The 26135-nt window shown below is 39.4% G+C and overlaps 1 protein-coding gene across 4 annotated transcripts in view; it reads left to right on the top strand.

Annotated features, from left to right (window-relative positions):
• Positions 1 to 26135, top strand: part of TRPM3 (transient receptor potential cation channel subfamily M member 3) — a 621784-nt gene that overhangs the window by 467137 nt on the left and 128512 nt on the right. For all 4 annotated transcript variants that reach the window (XM_065406154.1, XM_065406153.1, XM_065406152.1 and 1 more), the window contains exon 6: positions 2648 to 2819. In XM_065406154.1, coding sequence (XP_065262226.1) covers positions 2648 to 2819 — 172 coding nt within the window. The remainder of the gene's footprint in view (positions 1 to 2647; positions 2820 to 26135) is intronic.

The raw sequence follows: 26135 nt of genomic DNA, 5'->3' as shown, positions 1-26135 counted from the left end.
CCAGGTCTGCCGTGACATTATCGGGGATACTGTTCCTGACGGCTTGTAGTCCATCTTTGTGTGGAATGTTGATGTAGAGAGCTTCTACATCCATAGTGGCTAGGAAGGTGTTTTCTGGAAGATCACCAATGGATTGTAGTTTCCTCAGGAAGTCAGTGGTGTCTCGAAGATAGCTGCAAGTGCTGGTAGCGTAGGGTCTGACCAGAGAGTCTACATAGCCAGATAATGAACTAACTGCTCATGCTTTGCGTAATCTCACTGTAAGAGATCTCCTTATTTACTCATTTCTTATTTTGATTAATATGATGGTTCAAGTTCTTGTATATCCAAATCTTTTGTTTTAACAGCAGACGTGAAACCAGAACATTTCCTTCTCATTCGCATCCAAGCAGCATTAATGAATCTGTACAGTGCTATACCATACCACCTTTTGAACTGCAACTCCTTATCCCTCTATGTCAGAACATTACTATCTGAAGATGCTTAACAGTTGCAGAAATCACTGCATCTTATTTTGAGGTGCAAACTACAGGTCTGGGCAGCAAAATTTCATTTGCCAGCAGGCTGAATTTTTCCCCTCTTTATAACCATGCAGTAGGTAGGCAAACTTCTTTCCCCTCTTCTCAGAATTACTTTCTTTGCCCTAACTTTCTGGTATATAGCTCATGAGATACTGCTGCCAGACAGCAGATAATAGTAACCAAACTCTGTAAGGTTTCTTTGGTCTGAGGCAATGGATGCATGGTCACTTTACTAATATAAGAAAACCTAGCTGATGAGTCTATTTCAACAAAGCATTAATGTTTATTTATATTTACTCCTCTATGGAATAAATGCTATATGATTGAGGGGATAAAGAAGAAAAAAATATAAAAGAAACTACAGCCAAAATCAATCTCCTATTCCAGTACAGGGAGGAACTGCACAATATTGGCAAGCCACCCTCCTGGTCTTTTCTCTCTCTATGGCAAATGCCTAACTGAATACAGATCTGTGTGATGCTTTATAACAATTACAGAGGTCTGTAGGCTTTCCTTTGTCTTCAAAGGACCAACAAAAGTACTGTAAGCACTGACATTTTAGGAACATAAAAAGAGCCCTCTGGCCAGGGAAGTTCAATCAAGTAATAGTATTTATAAACCTTTACTTTTCCATCATAAATCTTTTACAAGAACAAGAGAAAAGGGGGCTTCAGATTCTTTCTAAATGCTTGTCTACATGGAGAAGCTATTGCAAAATAAACTAGGGTGTGAATTTAAAGCACAGTAGCTATTCCACACTAGGTCCCCAGGTGGACAGTTTTTCTACACTGAGTGCCTTTTTGTGGATTAGCTTAATCCACTTCCAAAATGGAAATTTAACTGCAAAAAAGGCACTCTGTGTGTGGAATAAGCATGCCCACTTCAGGAGCTAGTGTGGAGTAACTATTGCCTGGCTGTTTCCCCAGGTAGACAAGCCCTTAGTTAATAGCAGACTTTTGGTGCCCATAGGTGTCCTAGAGGCAGCACAGAAAACACACTGAAGACAAGCCCTCATCACAAGAGCTCACCAGCTATTGTTATCCACCATGTCTTATACTATTATTTGATTGTCCCTCCTACTGTGATGCATCATGTCACATTAATACAGCTATAAATCATGCCGGACATCATTATCTTTTAAAATGATAAATAAACTACCATCAAAGTTGTATGTTATCCATTAAATTGATTTTTTTCCAAATAGTTCCCTTTTTCTATACAGCCGAGTAATTGTACACATGTTTAAAGTACAGCACTATTGGAACAACTAGGTTACTTGTGGTATAATTTGCAAGCTTGTATATATTAACTATTATCTTTGCTGATTGATGACATAGCTTACATGGCTACAACGTGTGTATTCTTCTGAGGGTGAAATTCACCAATGGGCAGAGTGCCTGCACAAGGCCTTTCCCCTATTTTGAGGTCTTAAGTGGGATTTATCATTTAAGTGGTGTAAAGGTCTTGCCCTGGCCCTCTACATAAGTGTGAATTTCACCTTGATTTAAGGGGGAAACAAAGCGGAATGAGAAGTTTGAGCAAAGATAGGGCAAGCAATAGAATGTAGACTAGACTTTTACAGAGAACAGTTTTCATTCTGCTGGTGAATGCTATGAAGAAAAAGTGAGACACAGAAATACCAGAGAATGAAAACTCCTTTCTGTTGGATTGATGGGAGGAAAGATAAACTCGCAGATGGCAATGGCTATTGAAGCACAGAATGATGAAAATAAGGTAAGTAAGGGGTATACAGTTGTGCAAGTAAAATACAAAATGTAGTGATTGCTCTAAAATTCTTTAAGGTGACTGAAAGGTAACTATTCAGACTACCAGTCCCATTGAAAGAGAATACCCTAGAGTTCTTTTTAACAGTGGTAGCCTTAGTAAGTCAATATTTACCAAAAAATACCACACTGTTGCAAGTGCCACAGTTCTTTCCTATGTGATGTATAAATGGAAATTGCAATATCTCAAATTCTATAAAGTAGTAACTATTGGCAAACAATTACTTTTTAATTGTGACCTCTCTACAACTCAGAATAAATATTTTGTACCTCGTGATTTACTTTAATCAGAGGGTGTTTGCTGTCTTGTCATATTGAGCGTTTTCTGTCTCTATAATGCAGGTGGTCCGACCATACCAGACAATGTCCAATCCTATGAGTAAACTGACAGTACTCAATAGTATGCACTCCCATTTTATTCTGGCTGACAATGGGACTACTGGCAAATATGGAGCAGAAGTGAAACTTCGTAGACAGCTGGAAAAGCACATCTCACTTCAGAAGATAAACACAAGTGAGTAACATATTTCTCTATTATTGTATAAATGACAACTATAGGAAGGACACTGAGAATCTAAGTAGATAAATGTTGATCTACAAAGGGGATGGGATTTTTTTAGTAACATGGTAAACATGAGTTACTGTATGTAAAGTAAACAAAAATAACATTTTAGGTGCACAAATGTACAAGTAGAGCTCAAATAACATAAGTTGAATTAGTTTCTGGTAGTTTGACCATAGTGGCCAAAGCTATTAGGGTTCATTCCACGGCAAAGTTAGATTGAGTCCAAAATTTTTCTGTCATGGTACGTATATTTCTATATCCTTTAGACAACAATGCAGTACTTCCAAAGACAAAATTAAAACTCAGAAAATGTAGGAAAATGTTCCATTTAGCAAGCAGGGAAGAAAACCAGTTGAATAGCAATTGAATCCACAGCCTCTTTGCTGAGAACTTTCAACAAAGTTGCATTTTAGAGCCAACTGTGGTGGTAGCTTTTATGATATGGATACCTGAAACTGGAATGAGACCACAAAATTCATTTAACCAAGCAGCCATTACATGGTAATAGAGTGTGTTGGAAAATTTTTGAGGCATCGTATTTTCATCAAAAAAATGGCCCATTTGTCAAAACTGAAACTGTTTGAAAAACAGAATTGGGTTCAACAAATTTCCCAACTCAAAAAAATGCCAAGAAAAAATTTCAAAATTGTCAAAACGTTTTATTTTGGAGTTTTCTAAACAAAAAATTATGAAATTTAAACTAATTAGACTGAAAGGGGGGTTCAGTTTCTATCTGTTTTAAAATAAGTGTTTTGATTGACCCCCCAAAAATTAAAAAATCTTTTTCATTTCATTAATATTTTTGCAATTGTGACATTTCATCTCAATTCAAGATGAGAAAAGATTTTGAACTCGTAAATATTCATGGGACAGGATAACCATTTCACGCCCAGCTCTAAATAGTAGAGACTTTCATACATTATCAAACAGGGCTGAATTCAAACCAGCCACTTTGGGGTGAAGGCCTGTATATCAAGAAGGACCTTCCATGTTAAAGTTGAAATTCTTGTACATTTATACGGACATTACAAACTAGATAACAAATGTGATTTAGCAGTTCAATATAGCAACTTATGAAGAGTGAAGTATGCCTCAGAGCTTCCAACTTCACTCCAAGATCCAACTGTTTTCATGCCAAAAAAGCCAAAATGGGAAGTATTTTCTAGATTATTACTGTTTCCAGGCTTACTATTTTCACCCATCAGTGGGCATCTCTTTTCTTCTCAGGTAGCAGTATGTACATATCCTCGGCAAATAGGCACAATATGATCTAAACTTAAGTTAACCAACAGCAAAGCATCATGTTCAACAATGGTACAAATAATGTAATCTAAGGCCTGGTCTACACTAACCCCCAAATTCGAACTAAGGTACGCAACTTCAGCTACGTGAATAACGTAGCTGAAGTCGACATACCTTAGTTCGAACTTACCGCGGTTCAGACGCGGTCCACACGCGGCAGGCAGGCTCCCCGTCGACTCCGCGGTACTCCTCTTGCCGAGCTGGATTACCGCAGTCGACGGCGAGCACTTCCGGGATCGATTTATCGCGTCCAGACCAGACGCGATAAATCAAACCCGGAAGTTCGATTGCCAGCCGTCGAACTACCGCGGTAGTGTAGACCTGGCCTTACTATATCAAGCTGTGGCATAAATAATTACTTTGAGGACTTTTGAGGAGATTCAATCTATAGTACAACAATCACGTTAGGGAAACTTCATGTAAAAATGACTTTATTGGAATTGTTGATCCCTTTTCACTTAGATATTTACCTTAGCTCATTTTAGGCAAAAGAGTAAATTTACTGAAAGGCATTATTAGTATTAATGAATTAACTTTAAAAGCTTCAGCTGTTCAAGTTAGATACTTACCTGACTGTTACCAGCATCTCCTAAACTATGGAAGACCTCTCTCCTTGACACTACCCCCAACCCCGCTGGAGCCACCTCATCCAAAATTATATAACTCTTCCTCCCTCCTCTTCCGTTCTTGTCCACGCATTGGCTGATCTTCCATTGTGGCCCCAACTCATCTCTCTCTGACTCTTGCCCCTCAGTTGATCTTCAATTCTACCTTTACTACTTCATATACACACCTTCATATACCTCTGTCTTCCTATACACACACCTTTAAAGATAACATATAAAGATGACTTGGCCCTGGAACATCTGCTTGAACTTTCAGCTCTGACTCATAATGCAATTCGGAGCACACCAAACTCTTCTGCCAGCCATATTATGCAAGGTTTCAAAGTGGAAGCATCAGAGCCTCAAATAAAAACAGTTTGGCCTTGCAACATATCTTCAGTGGTAGGGGGATCCAAAAGCCAGAGGAAGTGTTGGTAAGGCGACAGGAAATTTGGAAGAACTGGTGGAGGGAAGGCTGCTGAGTGGGAGTTCACAGGTCATGGTGCAATGAAGTCTGGAAAGTGGGTGGCTTTACAAGAGGAGATGTAGGACTTGGAAATAACCTTCAGCCAAACAAAACAAAACATAGTGTACTTGAGTTTGTTTCAAAAATAATTCTGAGGTTTGCCAAGCTTAATTATTAAGGTTACCATATGGATGAGATAAAATAAAGAACACCTGCACAATTGGGTCAAACAGATGGCTGCTCTCTGATGCCTTTCCCTTATACTTCTAGCAGAAAAAGCAGCATAGTGGACATCCTTACTGCTTGCCCCAGAATGCATAGTGGCACTGCTATGAAGGGACTTACATCTGAACCAGAGTGTGCACAATTGTGGATGTATGCCCATATTTACAGTTTTAAATAATCAGCAGCCTGAAGTGGAAAATGCCCCTTGACAGTATCAGTCTCCAGTCCTCAGAGACAGAAAAGTCAGAAAAAGGCATGTTTTTGACCTAATCACAGAAGAGCAAAGGGCTAGGCAGTAGCACTGATTCAGGAACTAATGAACAGTTGGCAAACCATCTCAGCCACAGATAGTAGGATTGTCGTTTTATTCAAAACGTGTTATAAAAACTCTTGACCTTTCCCATCCCATACAAGATCTACATTTTGTGGTTTTTTTTTTTTTTTTTTAACATCTTTGCCTTGATTCTAGGTTCTTTTTCAATGTATTGAACAGTATTTTAGAGGCTCAGTGATGTAGACCACATCTAAACAAAGGCTTTTAGTTTGCACGACCTCCTAAAATAGCTGAAAACTAGATCATACACAAATATATTAGGCAAGTCAAAGGGGAGTACAGATGAGTCATATTATTAAAATGTAAGAATAGAGGAGGCCTCCAAGTGTGCCAGATAATTCTGAAAATATAAACTAGTTCTCTCATTAAAGTGACATTATTCTTGATCACTCATCAGTGGCTAATATGCCTGTACTGAATGTAAAGCACTGTGCTTAGTTTAGGCTCTGCATAAATGTATGAAGCACAATTCGGGAAATATCCTCAAGGAATATTTTCTCTGGAAATCAGTAATTAGTACTGTTCCTGAGATTTAGAAAGCCTTATCCTCCACCACCATCTTCCCCTCACCCCACTTCTTACCTCCCTCATTGCCTCAATTCTGGATTTCAGTATTTGGCTCCATTAATGGTTTAGAAATTAGAATAATGTTTTCAGACACAGGGAAAGTTATCCAAAGTTGGTGTCTGTTGTGTCTGCAACTTGTGGCCCAGCACTCAGGGTCATATACTGGTTGTGTCAAAGTGAATTGTGCATGGAGTCAGAGATCAATATATGGGCCTGAAAATGTGCTTAGAGCAAATCTTGCCTGCCCCTCGCCCCATGATACTTTAAACATAGCCAAGTTACCTGGACCTACCCTGAGGACAATTGTCACTGAAGTCTATGAAAGTGGAGGCTGCTGATCACCACTCTATACCTGAGCGGTGTGAAGCTCTTTCAGGAGGGAGACAAAGGGACTAGAACTGTGCCTTTATTGTTTAGGGGGAAAGTTGGAGGGATCCGTTGGACAGAGGGTGGGGAGGGGAGCTGTCTTCCTTCCCCTTGTCCATGCATCCACCAGATACTGGGAATAGGTTATTTTCATTCCTGATGGGGGCCCCATCTTCTCACAGATACAGATCCATTTTTGAAGCTGCCATCCAGGAACTCTCTCTTTCTTGGGACATGCTGAGGTATTGCATCTCCCCAGCTGCCAGTCAGTTGGAGAAGACCCATCCCACTTCCATCTCTGTGCAGAGTTGGGAAGATATTGTGTATGTTCATGGTTTCCTTGACCTCATCCTTGATTGTATGTAGGTTGGTGATCACTCCACTCCGTAGTCAGAGGAAAAGGGTTAAGACAGAGTTTGACCACTGCATGGCTGCCCCTGTGCAGAGTTCTCTCCTCAGGTTATGAGCAGGTCTCTCTGAGCTGCCTGCTAAACTTATAACCTATTCATACAGTATTACAAAGACAATTTGTCACAAAATAGAAGAGATAATTTATACCCAATTTAAATGCAGAATAAAAATAGTATTATCCATTATATTTTAAGAATATTTTACAAATGAATTGTAAAATTATATTAATAGTTTCCATGAGAAATGTTTAGAGAGCAAAGTTCCCTACTCAAAGGGTAAAAGGCTTCATGGACCTATAACTAGAGTTCAGTTCTCTTCAAGCTGTGATGCTATGAGTAGACTATTTCTACAATAGAGCAGGCATTTAGGTTCCTTAACAGCCAGAACTAACACAGGCAAGTCAGACAATTTCTAATTCAGTGTTGTTATCCCTCACCACTAATACTTTACTGATTTCTGGTTCAGTGCTTCTAAAAATGCACTTAATGCTGAAATGTCTCCCATTACAGTATATACATCATAGATGTTATCTGACAGGATCAAAATACTGCAAGTTTTGACTCTGAACATTTGGATAAGCTATAGCGTGGGGGTTGTTGCCAAGAGATAACATGGTACCGCTGCAGTTACGTTATGGCAAGCTACATGGAAATGCTTGAGTTCCACTCCTTTGGAAATCAAACCAGTGACTCAGGTGCCAAAATAAAGATTTAGGTGCTTAAAATATGCTGAGAAATATGGCTAACTCCACTATTCAACAAGTTGGAATTACACAGGCACTGGTACCTGAAATATATATCACTATAGCATGGAAGCTATCTTGATTACTACTCTTCTGAAATTCTCAGGCATGCCTCCATCTCCTCTTGGCTACTGTCATTCCATTTTTAAAATCCATCTAAATCTAAACTTGCAACGCTTCATTTTGTTCATATGGAGGATCACATCAGCCCCATCTTCCAAAATCTTAATAATTTCTTAACCATTTCAGAATCAATTACAAATCTTTCCTCTAGTCTTCAATATCCTTTGTGGACTTTCTTTCCTTGTCTCTCCCTCACTTCGTCTCTCTCTTCAGCCCATCCCTCTCCGAATACCAGACCCACTCTTCTTTCACTTTTTCCTGTAGACGACATAGCCTTCTAGTAAACAGACTTTCACCTTCGGAAATTGTCTCGTTGTGTCTTGACGTAGGTTCCGTTCCTGGTTCTGTCACAGACTTCATGTGTGGCCCTTGGCAAGTCACCTAACCTCTCCATTCTTTAATTTCCCTATATGTAAAATTTAAATAATAATACTAATCCAGAGGAGTGTTTTGAGGCTTAATATGGCAACGTTTACAAAATACTTTGAGGTATTCGGATAGAAGACAGAGAAGTGCCAGATACTAACTTCTTATACATCAAGATCCACCTTTTCCCTGGTATATGATCCAACTTCTTTGCTTAAGACAATCAAATCTCACTAACTGAGCCCATTCTGCTTTTCCCGTGCTTAGTTATTCTCCCCAACACTTGGGCATTTTACCTCTCCTCTACTTGTGTAGAAGCTACTGTATCTCTGTGATATGTTATAATCTGCTGTATATAGTTGGCTTGTTTATATGTATTTGGCTGCGGAATGTTGTTTGACATTTTAATGGTGCTATACAGAATAGTTTGTGTTGCATGAGAGAACATAGATCATGTCTGAAGGGTGGAGAGAAGTAGGTTTTGAAGGTGCCAGTTTAAAAAACAAATTAGTTGAAACAGATGGGTTAATTTTCTTTCCCCCCAAATATGATTTTGTTAACAATCATAAGATTAGAGATTGGTAAAAATTACATGATCCTGCAGAAATAAGAGCACAGCCAGGCCTTTGTTCCTGTTCTGGGAAAATATTAAAGGACGACGTGGAAGGAGGAGAGCTCAGTCCACCATCTGACTCAAACGATGCAACCACTGAACAGACAGTGGAGTGCAGTGAAGCATCTAATTACTTAAAACAGCCTATTGCAAATCATCCAATTATAACATTCCCGGACATTAATGAAGTATTTCTATTAAATACTGATGTGTCAGATATGACTGATGGTGCATTACTACTTTAAGTTTCACAATGGCATTGGAAATCTAGCTGCATTTATCAGTCATGCCTGAAAATTACTAAGTAGTGGTGTAAAAGCAGCAAAGAGTCCTGTGGCACCTTATAGACTAACAGATGTATTGGAGCATGAGCTTTCGTGGGTGAATACCCACTTTGTCGGATGCATGTGGTAGTGGTGGTAAAAAAAAAAAAAAAAAAAAAAAAGTTATCATCCACAGTGCATTAAAAATTTCAGGCACTAAATTATTCACGTTTGCTATCTTCACAAATAATAAGTTTTCTATCAGTTTGAGATAACTACAAGTGTAACATAATGCAACTGGTAGGTGTTGTCCAAAGGCTGTTTAAGCTTTGTTGGGGAAAAAACCATCCCAATTGGTTGACACTCTGTAGTGTACACATGTTGTTACAGAAAGTTCTCTGGGTAATTAAAAGAACGCTTCATTAGTACTCCATATTTTAAATAAATGTTACCCAATGTTTACAAAGTCTCATGTCAGATACTCCTAGCTCTTTTTTCCACTTGATATCTTGGTGCCTATTTCTTTGCATATTTATTATTCGTAATCACTGTTGTTGTGATCTTACTGGTTACTTAAGTCATGAGGTATTGCTATTGCTCCCTAGATTGGTTGGCTCTCAAACCCATCACCTCATACATGTATACAGTATTTTTCTTGTTCTTGAATGTTCTTGTGGGAAGGAAGGGGGAAAATTCATTCATACAAGGGCCTAATCCTCAGATAGTGTAAATATGGGGCAGAACTCCAGAAAATCTGTCCTACAGATATTTATGGGAAATGAATAAAAGGTATTGTGACTACAGTAGGAGCAAATTCTCAGTTTTTATTTGAATGGATGTGCATAAATACTTTGTCATCAGCTCTAGTTAGTATTCTTATTAACTGATACCCTCACCTGGGTTTCAGAACCTGGAAACATAGCACAGAAAATGTATGTTTAATTATAGAATATCCTCACATACACAAGTATTCCAGCAAGCAGACAATTATTGTCCTTGCTTTGAACATTCTCATATATATTTGCTTCTGACAAGAAACTCAATTTGGCAAGTATGGTGATAAGCCCATATACTATACCATTCTTGCCAGCTATATTTCCTTTTACAGTTAACATTATTCTTAAAATCTAAAAGGAACCCTTAGAAGCAGAAAGTGCATATAGATTTATGGAGCCTGTTTTCATTTTGAATCAGTACCTATGAAAACTGAATAGTCACTTCAGCCTATCTTTTGTTTCCTGTGAGTGTAGTGTCTTATTTGGAGATACGAGAAAACTCCACATGAGCAGAGCATACATGGAAGCTACAACCGTGGTTAGTGTTTATTAAACATCAAATCATTCAGGCATTTTGAGATGCAGTTTGCTATCCTATTCCACAGGTTGTGCTCAACAAAAGGGAAATGAGCATTTTCAATACCAAGTAATTGGGTTTTTATAATTGGAAACGGCAAGTAAATATAACAAATACTCCAGCGCTGCATGAAAGTACCAACTCTGCCAATGTTGTGCTCTATTCTATCACCAAATGTTTGGACTTAATTCCCAGGGAACATTTTTTATTTAGTTTTGCATTCAGTATGCTTTATACGAGGGATAATTGACCCTCATGGTTGCGATAAGTGCAGAAAAAGGGGCTCATGAGACATTTGCAAACCTGATTTGTGGCCCTAAAGACTCTCCATTAGCTTTGGAAATTGATTTTAAAATCTTTGCTTACATTTACTTCATTTTCCTGTTCAGTATAAAGTGTAACTTTGGGCTGGGGGGCTTCACCTTCACAAGAGATGAAGAAGAAGAAGAAAAGGATATATAGATATAAAGCCTGGGCCCTAATCTGGTCATAATAGATAAGAAAAACAAACAAAGCCAGACATGCAGTTTTCTTTTATTAAAGTTTTTTGCTCTCAGTAAGAGTAGCTATTTTGTTTCTCTTCAGGAAAAGCTGATGGAGCATTTTATATCTGCTGGGAAAATAGATTTTTTAAAAACCCCAAAAGCTGAGCTCTGTTTTAATTTTTTTTTTTTTTATTATTTCTCCAGAAGTCTCTGAAATACAATAAAAATAAGGAACCAAAGAAGCCAGTTAATACACTGGAAGATATATTTGAAACACTTGCATTAAGCTAGTGGAAATAAAATCAAAGCATGCTATATTCTGTGTGGGTTTTCCTAAAATCAATCAAAATGTTTTAGTTAATTCATTTATGTAGCAACTTTCACAAACCTAAATGTGCTTTGTGGAATTGGACAAAATGCTTCTCTCTTCAAAAGCAGAATAGAGCAGTAGAATGGAAGAAGTCTAATTGGGTATGGTAGGCTCTTTAGCCATTTTCCCAGAGCAGGCAGGCCAACACAAGAGACTTGGGGGAACATGCTCTGCAGTGCACGTAATTGTTGCGCCAATTTCAATATATGTGCAAAGGAGTCTGGGTCACACTCCTGAGCCAGCAGACCAGATCTTCTAAAGGAAGTAGGGCCCCAGCCCCCAGTGAATACATTCAATGCTCTCCCAGCTTGGTGTTCAATGTAAAAGGTAGGCCAGATTCCTATCCAAGTGTTGCACTGTGGAGGGGGAAGTTTTTTGTACCCTCCCTTTTATGCAGGGACAGGAGTTTACCCTATATAGAGAGTGAAATAATTTCACCCCCACCAAAATGCAGCAACCATTATGTAAGGTAGTAGCTATTGTATTATATCATGGCTACAAATAACATTACACAACACTTTAGGGACAGAGAAGAGGATGAAGAATATCTTAACCAATTAAAGCCACCGTGGGATTTTAAATAAGAAAAATGTAATTATCCATATTAGAATTTAATCAGGATCTCAGTGTCAACACCTCTACTCTCATGGACTCTTTAATGATCACAAGTGATCAAGATCTCAGCTTTACTTCTCATTAGTAAAACCAAAACTCCAAGCCAGCATCCCCAAGCACCCTCTTGAACTATTTGTTAAATACTGACTCCTAGGGCATGTCTACACTGCAGCTAGGAGCATGCCTCCCAGCTTGGACAGACAGACATGTGCTAGGTCTGCTTGAGCTAGAGTGCCAAAAATAGCCATGTGGACATTGTGGCAAAGGTGGTGACATAGGCTAGCCACTTGAGTATAAGTCTGCCCAGACCTCTGGGTCCAAACTCCGGTGGCTAGCCACAGTGTCTGCACTGCTGTTTTTAGCTTAGCAGCTTGAGCAGAGCTAGCGCATCTGTCTGCCTGGGCTGGGAGGCACCTTTCCAACTGCAGTGCAGAAATACCCACAGAAAAAGCACCATCTACTGAATCACCAATTCCATATCCTTCAGCACTTCGATTTTTTTTTCCTGGGAAGTATGTCTTGCCCATGTCTTACTCTGCAAAGGGCAAGCTTGTGATACCCTTACTCACATTTGGTAGTGCCTTACCCTAAGAATAGTCCCATTGGCTTCCCTGGAACTTCCCAAGCAATAAGAAACTACTAATTGTGAGTGAGGTTAGCACAGTCTGGCCATGAACTTGTAATTACTAACTAAATCTGTAATAAGGAGGCTACTGTGGCAAATAACAGAACACTGTGACATCGGCCTGTAGTTACATCAGAACACTCAGACCAAAGAGCTTTCTAACATTTTTTAAAAATTGTTTATAAATAATAATCCTTAAAATTTTCTTATTTTTCCTTGTTTTGCTTCTTGCTGTGAATATTGCAAAGTCCTAAGAAACAGCCCCAGAAAGCCAACCAATTATACATCAAGGTTTGCATGTTTCAGGATGCGGGGGGGGGGGGGGGGGGGGGGAGGAGGAATTGGGGGTTTTGATTGTTCTGTTTTTACTCCCTCTCAGGTGCTTTCTTCTCTTTATTTACATTTGTGGCATAGTAATGGTAGAAGCCTCCTTTTCTTTAAAAAAAAAAAACAAAAACAATTCAGTGCCCTTTTCAGAATAAATTATGATGCCAAACAGTAGACAAAATATCCCTGCAGGAACTGAATGAATGCTTCGTGAGGGAGTGCACCCATTCCATTAGTGCTCACATCTTAAATCACAGCACATTGTCCCAATTTACCTTTTGGTCTTAGCGCTCACATAATGCTTTTCACCCAGGATATCAAAGTACACTGAAGAGAGTGCTAGGCATCATTGCTCCCATTTTTACAGAGGGTGAAAATGAAACAGAGAGAGATTAAATGACTTGTCCAAGTTCACATGACAAGTCATTGTCTGAATGAATGGAACCCAGATCTCTTGAGTTCCAGTCTTGTGGTAAAGCCACTGCACCATGCTGGCTCCTTTTAAAACTTGGCTGGTTTCAGATATTGTTGCTTCTGTAACACAGGCATAAGCATCTCTTCAGACTAGAGATGGCAACAAATACAATCCAAATCTGAATTTTTCCTGAGACTAGGGTTGTTTCAATCCAAGCTTTTATTTTGTCACCTTATAAGATAGGGGTCAGACACAACATTCAGCTCCAATTCACAGTTTGAAAGTGTTCAGCTCCAAAGTTTTGATCTGTACCTTTACTTCATACAATCAATGAGCTAAGTAACGAGGACTGTGTTAGAGTGTTAAGCAAGGGCATCAGTCTTTCTTGTTTAATAATTCATTCTGTATGTAGTAGGGTAGTTTATTCCTCAACAGGCAGAGTGAAGGAACTAAACAGCAAGGTTGGGGTGGTTCTGGTTGTGTGGAGAAGGGAATTCCAACAATGTAACATGTCTACAGTATCTATTCATGTGACCCGTGGACTTCCCTTTGTCATCCTATGCCTGAGAATATATGAAGGGGGCTGGGAAGGCAAAGGGACGTTCAACTGTCATCACTGGCATCTTTTTTTGACCATTGCACCATCATCAAATGCATTGGAATGCTCATTTACGTCAGATTTTCCTTTCACATTCTGTGCAGCACTTGATGCATTGCCATATGTGTGTAGTTAGTTAGAGGTACGCACAGATTTATTTTTAACAAAGGGACCCACTGTAAATTGGAGCTGTCTGAAATGTTCCCAACAAAGCTAAGAACCATCTGAAATTGCCTGGTTTCAGGTTTCATTACAACCTGGAAGCTCGGGCCATGGTCATCAGAAAATTCACCATGGTTTGTGAATCCGACAGTGGGAGCTGATGCCATATGAAAGGGGATAGAGAAAATGGATTTGGGAAAGGTGTGTTCAGTCTGTGTACAATGCCAGGTAAAAATCATAGTGTATGTCAGTCAAAAGAGGGCAGGCATTGTCTACCGTGACTACCCAGAGAAGCCTTCATCAGAACGTGGGTTCAACTTTGAGCAGAGACCTCCTGATTTATAGTTTTGCCAGAAGAGTGTACAAAATGTGTAGTTGTGCATGATTTGGATATGAAACTAGGAGGAACTAAGTGATTTTAACTCTATTGCTTTGAAATTTCAGGTTTGCTCAAACTCAAAGGGCATAGCAGGTAATGAGAGACCAACCAACTGGAAGATTGATTTGATTTATTAAATTAGCAAGTTATTAAAATTGTTCAGAAAAGGATATAAGGGGCTCAGAATTCTGGTTCTTTTTAAATTATTTTTTACCTATATAGGCTCTTATGTGCACCCGTCACTGTAGTATCTGAGCACCTCCCAAAAGGAATAATCATCATAATCTCTCTCTATCAAACCTTTCCAGTAGATAGGATGAGTAAGTAACTTAATTAGTGGGCTACATTCTGTGAGGGGGTTCTGTGTAAGAAGAACTGTTGAGGGAAAACTAACTTGAAGAGATGAGTTTGAATTTTGCTCTGGAGTGGGAGTGAACATTCTTATCTTAATGAAAGGTATAGTCTTTGTCAAGCTCCTGTCAAAGTTCTGTCTCTTGAGCTCACAAATCTTCCCCTGATGGTCAATAATTTAATTGTTCTGATGGAAGGTGATGGTAGCAGAAGGAGAGGCAATCTCTCGGGCTACTAGAGCCTATCCCATGGAGGGCTTTAAATAGTGAGGGAGACCTTGAAACTGGGCTCCATATTCATTGGACAGCCTGTGCAGAAAGCAGAGCACTGGGCTGGAGCACTCACAGTGATCTTTGTTGCTAAGCAGATTGATTGCTATGTTTTGTGTGTTTTTCAGGATGTGAGACTTCATTCCTAGACACAATGAGCTGTAGTATTCAAGCCTGGAAGTCATGGATGGGTGATCATTGTGGCAGATCTGTGTCTCATAGGAGGGGATACAATCTCCCTACTAGTCATAGATGAAAGTGGACTTTCTTTGTTGCCATAGGTATTTGGACTTCCAGTAGCCGTGAAGTGTCCTAAAGGAACTTAAGGTTACAGACCAACTTGACAATCTGAAGGCAAATGCCCTCAGTATGGAAGATGTTATGGAGGGACATGTTCAACAACTTGGTTCCTTCTTCCTACCAGCGTTACCGCTGACTTTCCTGGATTCAGCTCTAGGCAGTTGCTCTGCATCTATGTAATAATCTGAACTGAGCATTCAGAAAGCTTGGGAAATGCTGTTTAACGTTGACATAAAGGTGTGAGTTATCTGTATACTACTGGCACGACAATCCATGTGGTCTAAAATAGCTTCATATAGACGCTGTATAGTGCAGTATCAGGCAGAGGATTGAGACTTGAGGGTTTCTGGAGGGCTCCAAAGATGGAAAAATGGTTCCCTATAATAACCTTTTAGATTTAAGGAAGGACCTGAGCCATTTCAGGGTTTTCTCCTTTACCACTGCAGCCTCTTTGAGGTGGTACAGGAATATCTGGTGGTAAGTGGATCAAACAGCACTTAGGCCCAGCAGGATGAGTGTGGATGCATTTGCTTTTTCTGTGGACTGGTTTCTGTCTTTTAGACCACTTTAAATCTGTTGCTCTATTTAGGAGTACTGTGAGAATATCTTTTTGCCATATTCTCTCTCTAGAGAAAGAGGGAAAGGAGTTCATAATGTGTTGCTGCAGGGCAAAGGAGTTCAGAACGTGAAAATTCCTGTCTCAGGCTTTTTGATTTCATGTTAGGCGTGGACTTTTGTTTCATATGATAAAAATGCTGCCCCAAGGCACACAACATATTTACCTGTTTATTGTTTCTGTTAAAGTACTTCTCACTGTGGTATATGAGTACTGCACAAAATTAAAGAGCACAAATGCCCAGAACAAAAGAATTGGTTTTGGAAGTCACAAAACACATTTATGCAGTTTGTTTGTGTCAGCGTTTGCTATTGAAGCATGCTGCTGAATATTATACTAGTGTAACCCTGACAGACCCCGGTTGTCAGCGGGTGAGATCAAACATCTCTCTCTCTCCCACCCCATGGTCTCAGTGCCACTAGATGGAATAGAACACCACACCCAGGAGGTGTGTGGGTTACATTAGCTCCAGTGCTTTTATAGTGGTTGCATCCAATCCCCACTAATAAAGTAATTCAGGCCTAGTGGTTGGCCTACACAAGGAAAACTTTACTATATCTGCTAACTAGAGCTGTACAAATATCTGCTGTTACAATTCACAGGGATTATTATTTCAGTTTTGGTTCCCATGGGTCCCATAGCCCCGAAGTTCTACATTGAGTTTTAGGCTAGAAAAATCCCCAAATTCTAGTGTGACCCAGATATTGTCGGAGCTCAGACCAGGTCTGATCAAAAGCTAGTCCATAATTGTCAAAAGCTTTGAAAAATGGGTGAACTTTTTGATTAACCTTGATTGATCTTTCCTAATGACAGCTAAGGGGGATTCTCCTTTAGTGCAAATGGGAAGGGGCCACTGGAGTAAAAGGTCCTGAATTGTAACCTCCTGTGTTGGATAAAAGCTTTATAACTGACAAACATAATGGCTATATGAATGCAGAAATAGATTTGTTGCTCTGACACACACAAAATCACAGCAAAGATAAAGATCCAGATATGTTTTTAAAAGAGAAGTTGTTCTGGCATTTGCGCGCACAAATTGCAAATACCATGCACATTTTTTATTACACTATATTTATTTATTTCACTTTTAAAGAAAATATGTACCTGTCTTATAATCTGGGTACTTTTAAATATATTACAAACTTACAAAAAATTAACCTAAAACAACCAACCTAAAAACCTAATACTTATTCTCCAGAGCCCACCAAATCAAATGTGGCTATCCAAAGATGTATTTGTAATTTAGTTGTAGTAACTGCATGAACCCTGTTTGTCTATTTATGGAGGGGGAGGTTAAAATAAATTTCTCCTCCTAAATGTCACCTAATCTAGCATCAAATTGTTTACTACGTTATATTGCTGTATTTATGGCATTTCCCCTTCTGAGCCTCAGTAAACATTTATAACAGTTGTTTATTGATGACTCATGTAGTTATGTAGAACCACCACTTTTAGAGGGTAGTACTCTGTTTTATGAGGAAAAAATAGTATAATATGTTAAAAGCAAACTCAGTTCTGCTTGTTCTCCCACTCTGCGTGTTGCCTTGGGACTATACAAACCTGTGGGCAACTGCAGACTAAGCTGCAGACAACATTGCAATTAGCTTGTTCTACAGAGCAGCATAGGTACTTGCTGCATACCTGAGAATTTGGGTATGTTAAGACGGCAGGAAGCAGCAGTACTGAGCTTGGTCTGAAGTGACTCTCTGATGGCACAGGAGTGTACGTTCTCCCTGAGCTATGGGTATCAAAGTTCTGGAACAGTATGTGCAAAGGCAACTTCTGTATAGATTAAGAGAGAGGCAATTAAGTGAAATCAGCGACCTAGCTAACGGGAGTTTTGCGAGGGAGTTTACAGGGTGAGAGTGAGGGGGGCTACATACACTTAACATTCCTTAAACTTCTTTAATGTTAAGCCAAAAAACACCCCCTGATAAAAACAAAACAACAAAGGAATGAGCTGCAGGAGTAGAAAGAGAATGCAGGCAGAAGTCCTGCAACAGAGTGGGGGCTACTCAGTTTATTGCACCCAATGCAGCATGTATGATTACCTGCCCTATGGGCAAGTGGCATATGTCTGCATTCGGTGCAAGGAGCTCCTGGCCCTCAGAGACTGTGTATGGGCTTTGGAGACCAGGGTGGCTGAGCTGGAGAAGCTAAGGGAGACAGAGAGGTACATAGATGAGACTTTCGGAGCACAGTAGAACGGTCCCACCCCCCGTCTGACAGCCTCTGTGCTGTTGAGGAGGATGAAGGTTTCAGGGAAGGAGAACATCCAACTGGAGCAGAGGGAAACAATCTCATAGTTGGGACCCTCATTCCAAATGATGATGTGGTATCCTCTCGCACTGAGGATACCTCGCTGGGGGAGGGAACTCCAGTTATTAGGAGGAGACAGGTATTAGTGATGGGCGATTCGATCATTAGAAACATAGATATCTGGGTGTGCGATGACCGGGAGAACCTCATGGTGACTTGCCTGCCTGGTTCGTTGGTTGCGGATCTCTTGAGACATCTAGATAGATTTATGTGTAGTGCTGGGGAGGAACCAGTGGTCGTCGTACCTGTAGGTACCTTTAATGTTGCATAATAAAAGCAAAGAAAGACTATTCAAAAATTCCTAAAGCAAGTGGATTAGATATTTAGTGCCAGATGTACAGGCCTAAACTCCACTTGCGCATGCTCTTTAAAATGTCTAATACCTGGGAACATATTAGTAGTGGCATTTCTACTTGCAAAAATCATTAGGGCCAATTGAATTTTGCAGGTAGATTTTACATGGTCCCAAGTGTTAGACTATTAAAGGGTTAATTTAAGTGTTAGTGTGCATACAACTGTTCATACCTGGACAGTGCAGGCAAAAGTATGTGTGCGCACCATTTTGTTGCATACACAAGGAGAGACTGGGTAGAGAGACCCAACTGAAAAGGTACCCCTTAATATCCTTTAAGGAACATGTGTAGGGTGAGTTTTCTTAAAATCAAAGATTGGTTTAACTGAAATATTTTCATATTACATAAAGTTTTATACAGTGAGGTTCTATGTTTAATGAACTAATTTATTCCAGAATTTCCTACCTTCCTGTGCTACTTTTACAGAGAATATTTAAGGTTGCTCCATCTAATAGTGAAATGTTCCTTTATTAAAGGAAGAACTTACCAGGATTTTTCAATAATATTAAGGAAACTTATTTGGGGACTTTAAGAACAGAAGAACATCCATACTGGGTCAGACCAAAGGTCCATCTAGCCCAGTATCCTGTCTTCCAACAGTGGCCAATGCCAGGTGCCCCAGAGGAAATGAACAGAACAGGTAATCATTTAGTGATCCACCCCTTGTCACCCATTCCCAGCTTCTGACAAACAGAGGTGAGGGACACCATCCCTGCCCATTCTGGCTAATAGCCATTGATGGACCTATCCTCCATGAATTTATCTAGATTTTTTTTTTAATCCTGTTATAGGCTTGGCCTTCACAACATCCTCTGGCAAGGAGTTCCACAGGTTGACTGCATTGTGTGAAAAAATACTTCCTTTTGTTTGTTTTAAACCTGCTGCCTATTAATTTAATTCGGTGACCCCTAGTTCTTGTGTTATGAGAAGGAGTAAATAACACTTCCTTATTTACTTTCTCCACACCAGTCATGATTTTATAGACCTCTATAATATTCCCCCCCCTTAGTCTTCTCTTTTCCAAGCGGAAAAATCCCACTTTTATTAATCTCTCCTCATATGGAAACCGTTCCATACCTCCAATCATTTTTGTTGCCCTTTTCTGAACCTTTTCCAATTCCAATATATCTTTTTTGAGATGGTGCGACCACATCTGCATGCAGTATTCAAGATGTGGTCGTATCATGGATTTATATAGAGGCAATATGATATTTTCTGTCTTATTATCTATCCCTTTCTTATTGATTCCCAACATTCTGTTCACCTTTTTGACTGCTGCTGCACATTGAGTGGATGTTTTCAGAGAACTATCCACAATGACTCCAAGATCTTTCTTGAGTAGTAACAGCTAATTTAGGCCCCCTCATTGTATATGTATAGTTGGGATTATGTTTTCCAATATGCATTACTTTGCATTTATCAACATTGAATTTCATCTGCCATTTTGTTGCCCATTCACCCAGTTTTGAGAGATCCTTTTGTAGTTCTTCACAGTCTGCCTGGGACTTAACTATCTTAAGTAGTTTTGTATCATCTGCAAATTTTGCCACCTCACTATTTACCCCTTTTTTCATTAAACATTAAATACCACCTCCTTTCTCCTGCCTTTTGTGGGTGAATATAAGAATGGCCAGTTCAGATCAGACCAATCTGGCCCAGTATCCTGTCATCTGACAGTGGCCAATGTCAGATGCTTCAGAGGGAGCAAAAAGAACAGGGCAATTATTGAGTGATCCACCTCCTGTCATCCAGTCCCAGGTTCTAGCACTCAGAGGTTTAGGGACACCCAGAGCATGGGGTTGCATTAGGGTTGCCAGGCGTCCAGTTTTCAGTGCTGACCAGGCCACTAAAAGTCCAGTTGGCTGCAGCAGCTGGCTCTGTGTGGCTCCCAGAAGCAGCTGGCATGTTCCTCTGGCTCCTTGGTGCAGAAACTATGGCCAATGGGAGCTGCGGGGCGGAACCTGCAGACGGGGGCAGCGCGTGGAGACCCCTGGCCACCCCTGTGCCTAGGAGTCAGCAGGACATGCCGGCCGCTTCCGGGAGCCACATGACGTAAGCACTGCCCAGAGCCTGTACCCCTCACCCCCTCCTGCACCCCAACCCCTTGCCCCAGCCCTGAGCCCCCTCCTGCACCCAAACTTCCCCCCAGAGCCTGCACCCCCTCCCACACCCCAACCCTCTGCCCCAGCCCTGAGCCTCCTTCTGTACTCCGAAACCCTCAGCCCCAGCCCAGAGTCTCCTCCTGCACCCTAAACCCCTCATCCCTAACCCCACCCCAGAGCTCACATCCTCAGCCAGACCCTTACCCCCTCCCGCACCCCAACCCCCCTGCTGCAGCCCAGTGAAAATGAGTGAGTGAGCGAGAGTGTGCAACAGAGGGAGGGGGGATGGAGTGAGTGGGAACAGGGACTCGGAGAAGGGGTGGGGCAGAGGTGGAGCCTCAGGGAAGGGGCAGGGCAGGGGTATTCAGTTTTCTGCAATCAGAAAGTTGGCAATCCTAGGTTGCATCCCTGATCATCTTGGCTAATAGCCATTGATAGACTTCTCCATGAACTTATCTAATTCTTTTTTGAATCCAGTTATAGTTCTGGCTTTCACAATATCCCCTGGCAACTAGTTCTGCAGTTTGACTATATGTTGTGTGAAGAAGTACTTCATTATATTTGGATATATATATATATATATTTCTAAATCTGCTGCCTATTAATTTCATTGGGTGACCCCTGGTTCTTGTGTTATGTGACGGGGTAAATAACACTTTTTCTCCACACCATTCATGATTTTATAGACATCTATTATATCTCCCCTCAGTCATCTCTTTTCCAAGCTTAACAGTCCAAGTCTATTTAATCTCTCTTCATATGGAAGCTGTTCCATTCCCCTAATTATTTTTTTGCCCTTCTCTGTATTTTTTCAGATTCTAATGTATCAATTTTTAAGATGGGGCAACCAGAACTGCATGCAGTATTCAAGGTGTGGGTGTAGAATTGATTTACCTATATATAGTTGCATTATTATACTTTCTATCTCATTATCAATCACTTTCCTAATGGTTCCTAACATTCTATAAGTTTTTTGACTGAATTGGAAGCATAATTAGACCTGCCAGTAATCCCCATTGTGATGAACTCAATGATTGTTCAAAATATTGACTATTTAGGCTATGCAGATATTGCTAGATGAGAAAGTAACTCTTTAAGAATTCAGAGGCACACAAGAAGAGAAGAATTTGTTGAAATAAGAGCTTGTTGGAAAATGGTGAAAAAAATATTTTGTTGAAATTTTGAATCATCAAAAAAGTTTCAACCAGCTCTATGAGGTGGCTGGAAAGCACCGAAATGAATTTAAAAAAAATATTTAGCTGAAAATTCAAAATGCATTTATCAACTCTATTTGAAACCAAGGGAGGATAGGATATTCATGACATAGGAAATAATTGAAGGAAAAATACCTGGTTTACTGCAGCCAAAATAATTTACGAATACCAAAAAAAAATTACTGATCTTTGGAAGTGAAAGGATCTCTTTACATCATGATCTCTAGCACTTCCTCTAAAAGTTCTGTGCCAGTATTGGAGGATCAAGTAATGGGGTGCCTACCCACAAAGGGCTTTTTTGTAGTTTGAGGATTGTGTTAAATAGTTCAATGTTTCAATAAACCCACAACCAGCTGACACAATGCTGAATACAATGTGTCCCATGCAAAGTCATATTTAAAACATTCTAATAGTTAACACAACTTGTCAAGATCATGTTCTGATATTTCCCAACTTGCCTGGGTCTTGGAATCTTGACCTTGAAATGCATTGTTGATATGGAAAGAATGACAGCAGTGTAAAGGCTAGCTAGCAATCTCTGGTATACAAGGTGTTTATGAAATGGTGCATTGATCTCTTTAGGAGATTATTGTTCCTAAACAAACTCCCTCCTACACTATGAAATTTTTCACTATAGCCTTTATATTTGTTACCAATTCCCAAATATTTAGAGGCTAAAATGAATCCAAGGTTCCTTGGATTATATAAATCAAATGAAATCAGCCTGTGTCTTGTCTACCTGTACTTGAAAGGAAAATCTCCTTCATATGGACAGCTAAGTTGTTATGTTAATGAACAAGTGAAATGAAGTACAGTATCACAAATAACTGTAGGGGGCTTCATGGGGGAAATAAGAATTCACTACTTTCCACTGATAATACAGTCTTGTCTACTGAATTTCTTAGGTTGTAAGATGTTCCAGGCAGGAACTGACTTTCTATATATATGGAAAGTCCCTACCACATTATGGGTGGCACTCTAATGCAAATAATTATTAATAATAATGAGAAACCCATAGAGCCAGGTTTCAGAGAAAAGGAGCTCAGAAATCTAATTCAGCTCAGTAATCCTCTCTATGCTATTGGATCTGAAGAAATGTCAATCGGGGTTTTTTTAGAATAAATTGGTTTTAAAATGTTGCATCCAAGTCTGAGATTCTCCCCAAAAAGATTACATTAATTTTTCCCTGCAGCAAGTGCCAAATATATTGCTCCCCAGAACTCAAGAAGTCTATATCACTTTCCAAACTATTTGCAGTTTATGGAGAATGAAGAAAACTACCAAGAAAAGTAATTCATCTGTTTGATAAAGCAAAAGCAGAATTTACAGAATATCCATAATAAAGCCCACAGAAAATAGGCTTGTGTATAGCTAAAGTTGTTTAATTGTATTCATGCTGGAAGTGTTTTCACAATCAGGGGGAAATAAACAATGCCATCTGACTAATTGCAGTGAAACTCAGCTTGGACACTTGCAGAAAACTGTTGTATATCAGTCAATAGAGATTTAAAGAAATACACATTTGTTGAATAACATTTTGAATAACAAACTCATGAGCCAAAAAGAGCTTAAGTTCTTCAGATAAACTATTTGCTGAAAATTATTTGCTCAGCTGTAATAAATAATCATCATTCAAAAGTTTAAAATTAGCAGATTGATCAATATCCAGAATATCCCTCCAGAACTGATCAATTATTCCAGCAGGGTGAAGGAAGGTGCACAAATCTGTTTGAAGGCTTTATTGTCTGATAAATTTCTCTAGTGTTCCTCCTAACCAAATTGTGAACTTTGCTTTCTTTCACATTTGAGAAAATAAGTTTTCCTCTTGTGGGATTCAACCACAGAGTGAAAGCAGTGTTGTTCCAGTGTTACTGCATTCTAATTGGATACAGTACAATAAACATTTGATTCAAAAGACTGGCATATGTTTGAGTATTGTTACACAGCCACTATAAGAAATGTCTTCTCATTCACATTATGCACTCCTTAAAATGGCATCATATTGACCCCATTCAGTGAAAGAGATCAGCTAAATATTCTCCTCATGCATACTGTGCTGTTCAGAATTATATGTTTCCATTTGTATGCAACTGTCCTGAGCCACAAATGTTGTTTCTTTGCAGTGTACATAGTTGTAGTAACTCTGATTTCTCTGGAATTATCCATCCTTTAAGGTACTACTCAACATTAGTAAGTGAGAGGTCTTTAGATATCTACTGTACCTTTTCTCCATGACTGGAAGGTCATTTTCCAGCTGGAGAGTTCTATGCTGCAGAAAAGGAATGTTGGTGCAAGGAGGAATGAGGAAAAGGCAGCTGACGTGGATCCTTGTTCAAGAATCAAGGAATTCATTTCTTGAGAAAGTAATTGTAGAGGAAGGAATACATAAAACATCAGCCATATACTGTACTATAAGAAGAAAATAATGTAAATAAGCAGAAGAAAACACGGATCCTTTCCACCTTCAGAGAGCTTGCCATTGCTATACTAATCAGAAGACTAGAAGTTGAGTCCAAAAATAGTAGCATTAACAACCTTCCTTTTAATTTGGTGAGAGAATTTTAACAACCAGGTTCTCTAATAGCACCTGTGAAGCTGTCCAGTGATTAAGTGGGGATGCTGTTCAGTGGGAAATATATTGTGTAGTCTTTCTCCTTATTGGTGCTGTTCTGTTGGCAGTCAATTGCTGTAGTACACAAACAATTTTCTTGAATTAGAAATCACTTGTAAATAATATGCCTGTTGTCATCTAGTAGCAATAAAGAATTAGGAACACTTAGAAGTCAGCCAGTCTTCTGATGTCAGATGTGTAATATTAAATGTATCAGGGTTCCACCAATTCTTCAGCAAGAAAACATTTCTTATTTTAGCTGATTATATTAAAAATGTGTTTTTATTCTTAATTTTTAAACTAACTTTTAAGTGGTTTAATAGTATGCATGATAAAACTAATTGTATTTTTCCAATCGTGAAAGGCTGTCAAAAATATATGCATTCCTGTCTTAAAGCCATTGAAGTACACTAGACATAATTTGGTCCATCATACTTGTGTCTTTTTTTTTTTATGCAAGGTTCTTAATCATCCTCTGTCATTCAAATCCCTTCTGTAGACTCACTTCTATAGCAATACTTATGAGAAATTAACCAACTAATAATGATTAGGGTAGAAAAGCAATTGGGGATGGTTTATAGTATACAAAGCAGATATGGAGCTATTTAGCTGTGTGCTAATCATACTGTTAATCACTTTGCTTGTATATTATACCTTTTCACTCACACTTCATCTTTTAGCCTGTTTGTCATTTTAGACTATAAGTGTTTCAAGGGAGGGACTGGATCTTCCTGTATGGCATGCACAGGACCTACTGTGTTTTGGGTGCTACTGTAATATAAACAAAACAGTAATAATACCGTAATTTAAAGCAAGTTTTTATTTATAACTATATTATATCTACTTAAATAGTTATAAAGCACAATAAACATAACATCTCCTTTAAATGATAGTAATAATAAGGTGCATGGATTGACAGCAGATTATGGTTTTAGTTAAGTACACACTGCAGACTGTCCTCAGAGACTGTAGGACAGCATTTATGTATGCTGAAATAGATAAAGGTAAAGTCAGATCAAGTTTTAGTCTGCCCATTTATGCATGTAAAATGGCTGGGCTCCCTGGTCAGACTACATCCCCCATGATGCACCGTGGTCTCTACTCTAGGAGGTGGGTGGCATCATGGGATTCCCTGGCCATCATGGGAGTTCCTGGTGTTGGTGCATCATAGGAAAGGTAATCTGGTAAGGGATCCTGGCCAGTAGAATAAAATGGGGTGATGAGCTACTGAACTACAACTCTCCTGATGCCTTGTGGAAGTATTTCCCGATCGAAATATTTCAGTTTGTGGACATTTGGTTTTTTGATTAAAAACCTAAATTTTCCACAGAAAGTGAACACTTTTCACACAAAAAAATCTCCCTGGTTTTTCATCAAAAAGCAGTTTTGAGAGGAAATTTTCAATCCTCTATTATATA

The sequence above is a fragment of the Emys orbicularis genome, chromosome 6 (assembly GCF_028017835.1).
Source record: "Emys orbicularis isolate rEmyOrb1 chromosome 6, rEmyOrb1.hap1, whole genome shotgun sequence".
Classification (NCBI taxonomy): Eukaryota; Metazoa; Chordata; order Testudines; family Emydidae; genus Emys; species Emys orbicularis.
This window is presented reverse-complemented; position numbering and strand designations above follow the sequence as displayed.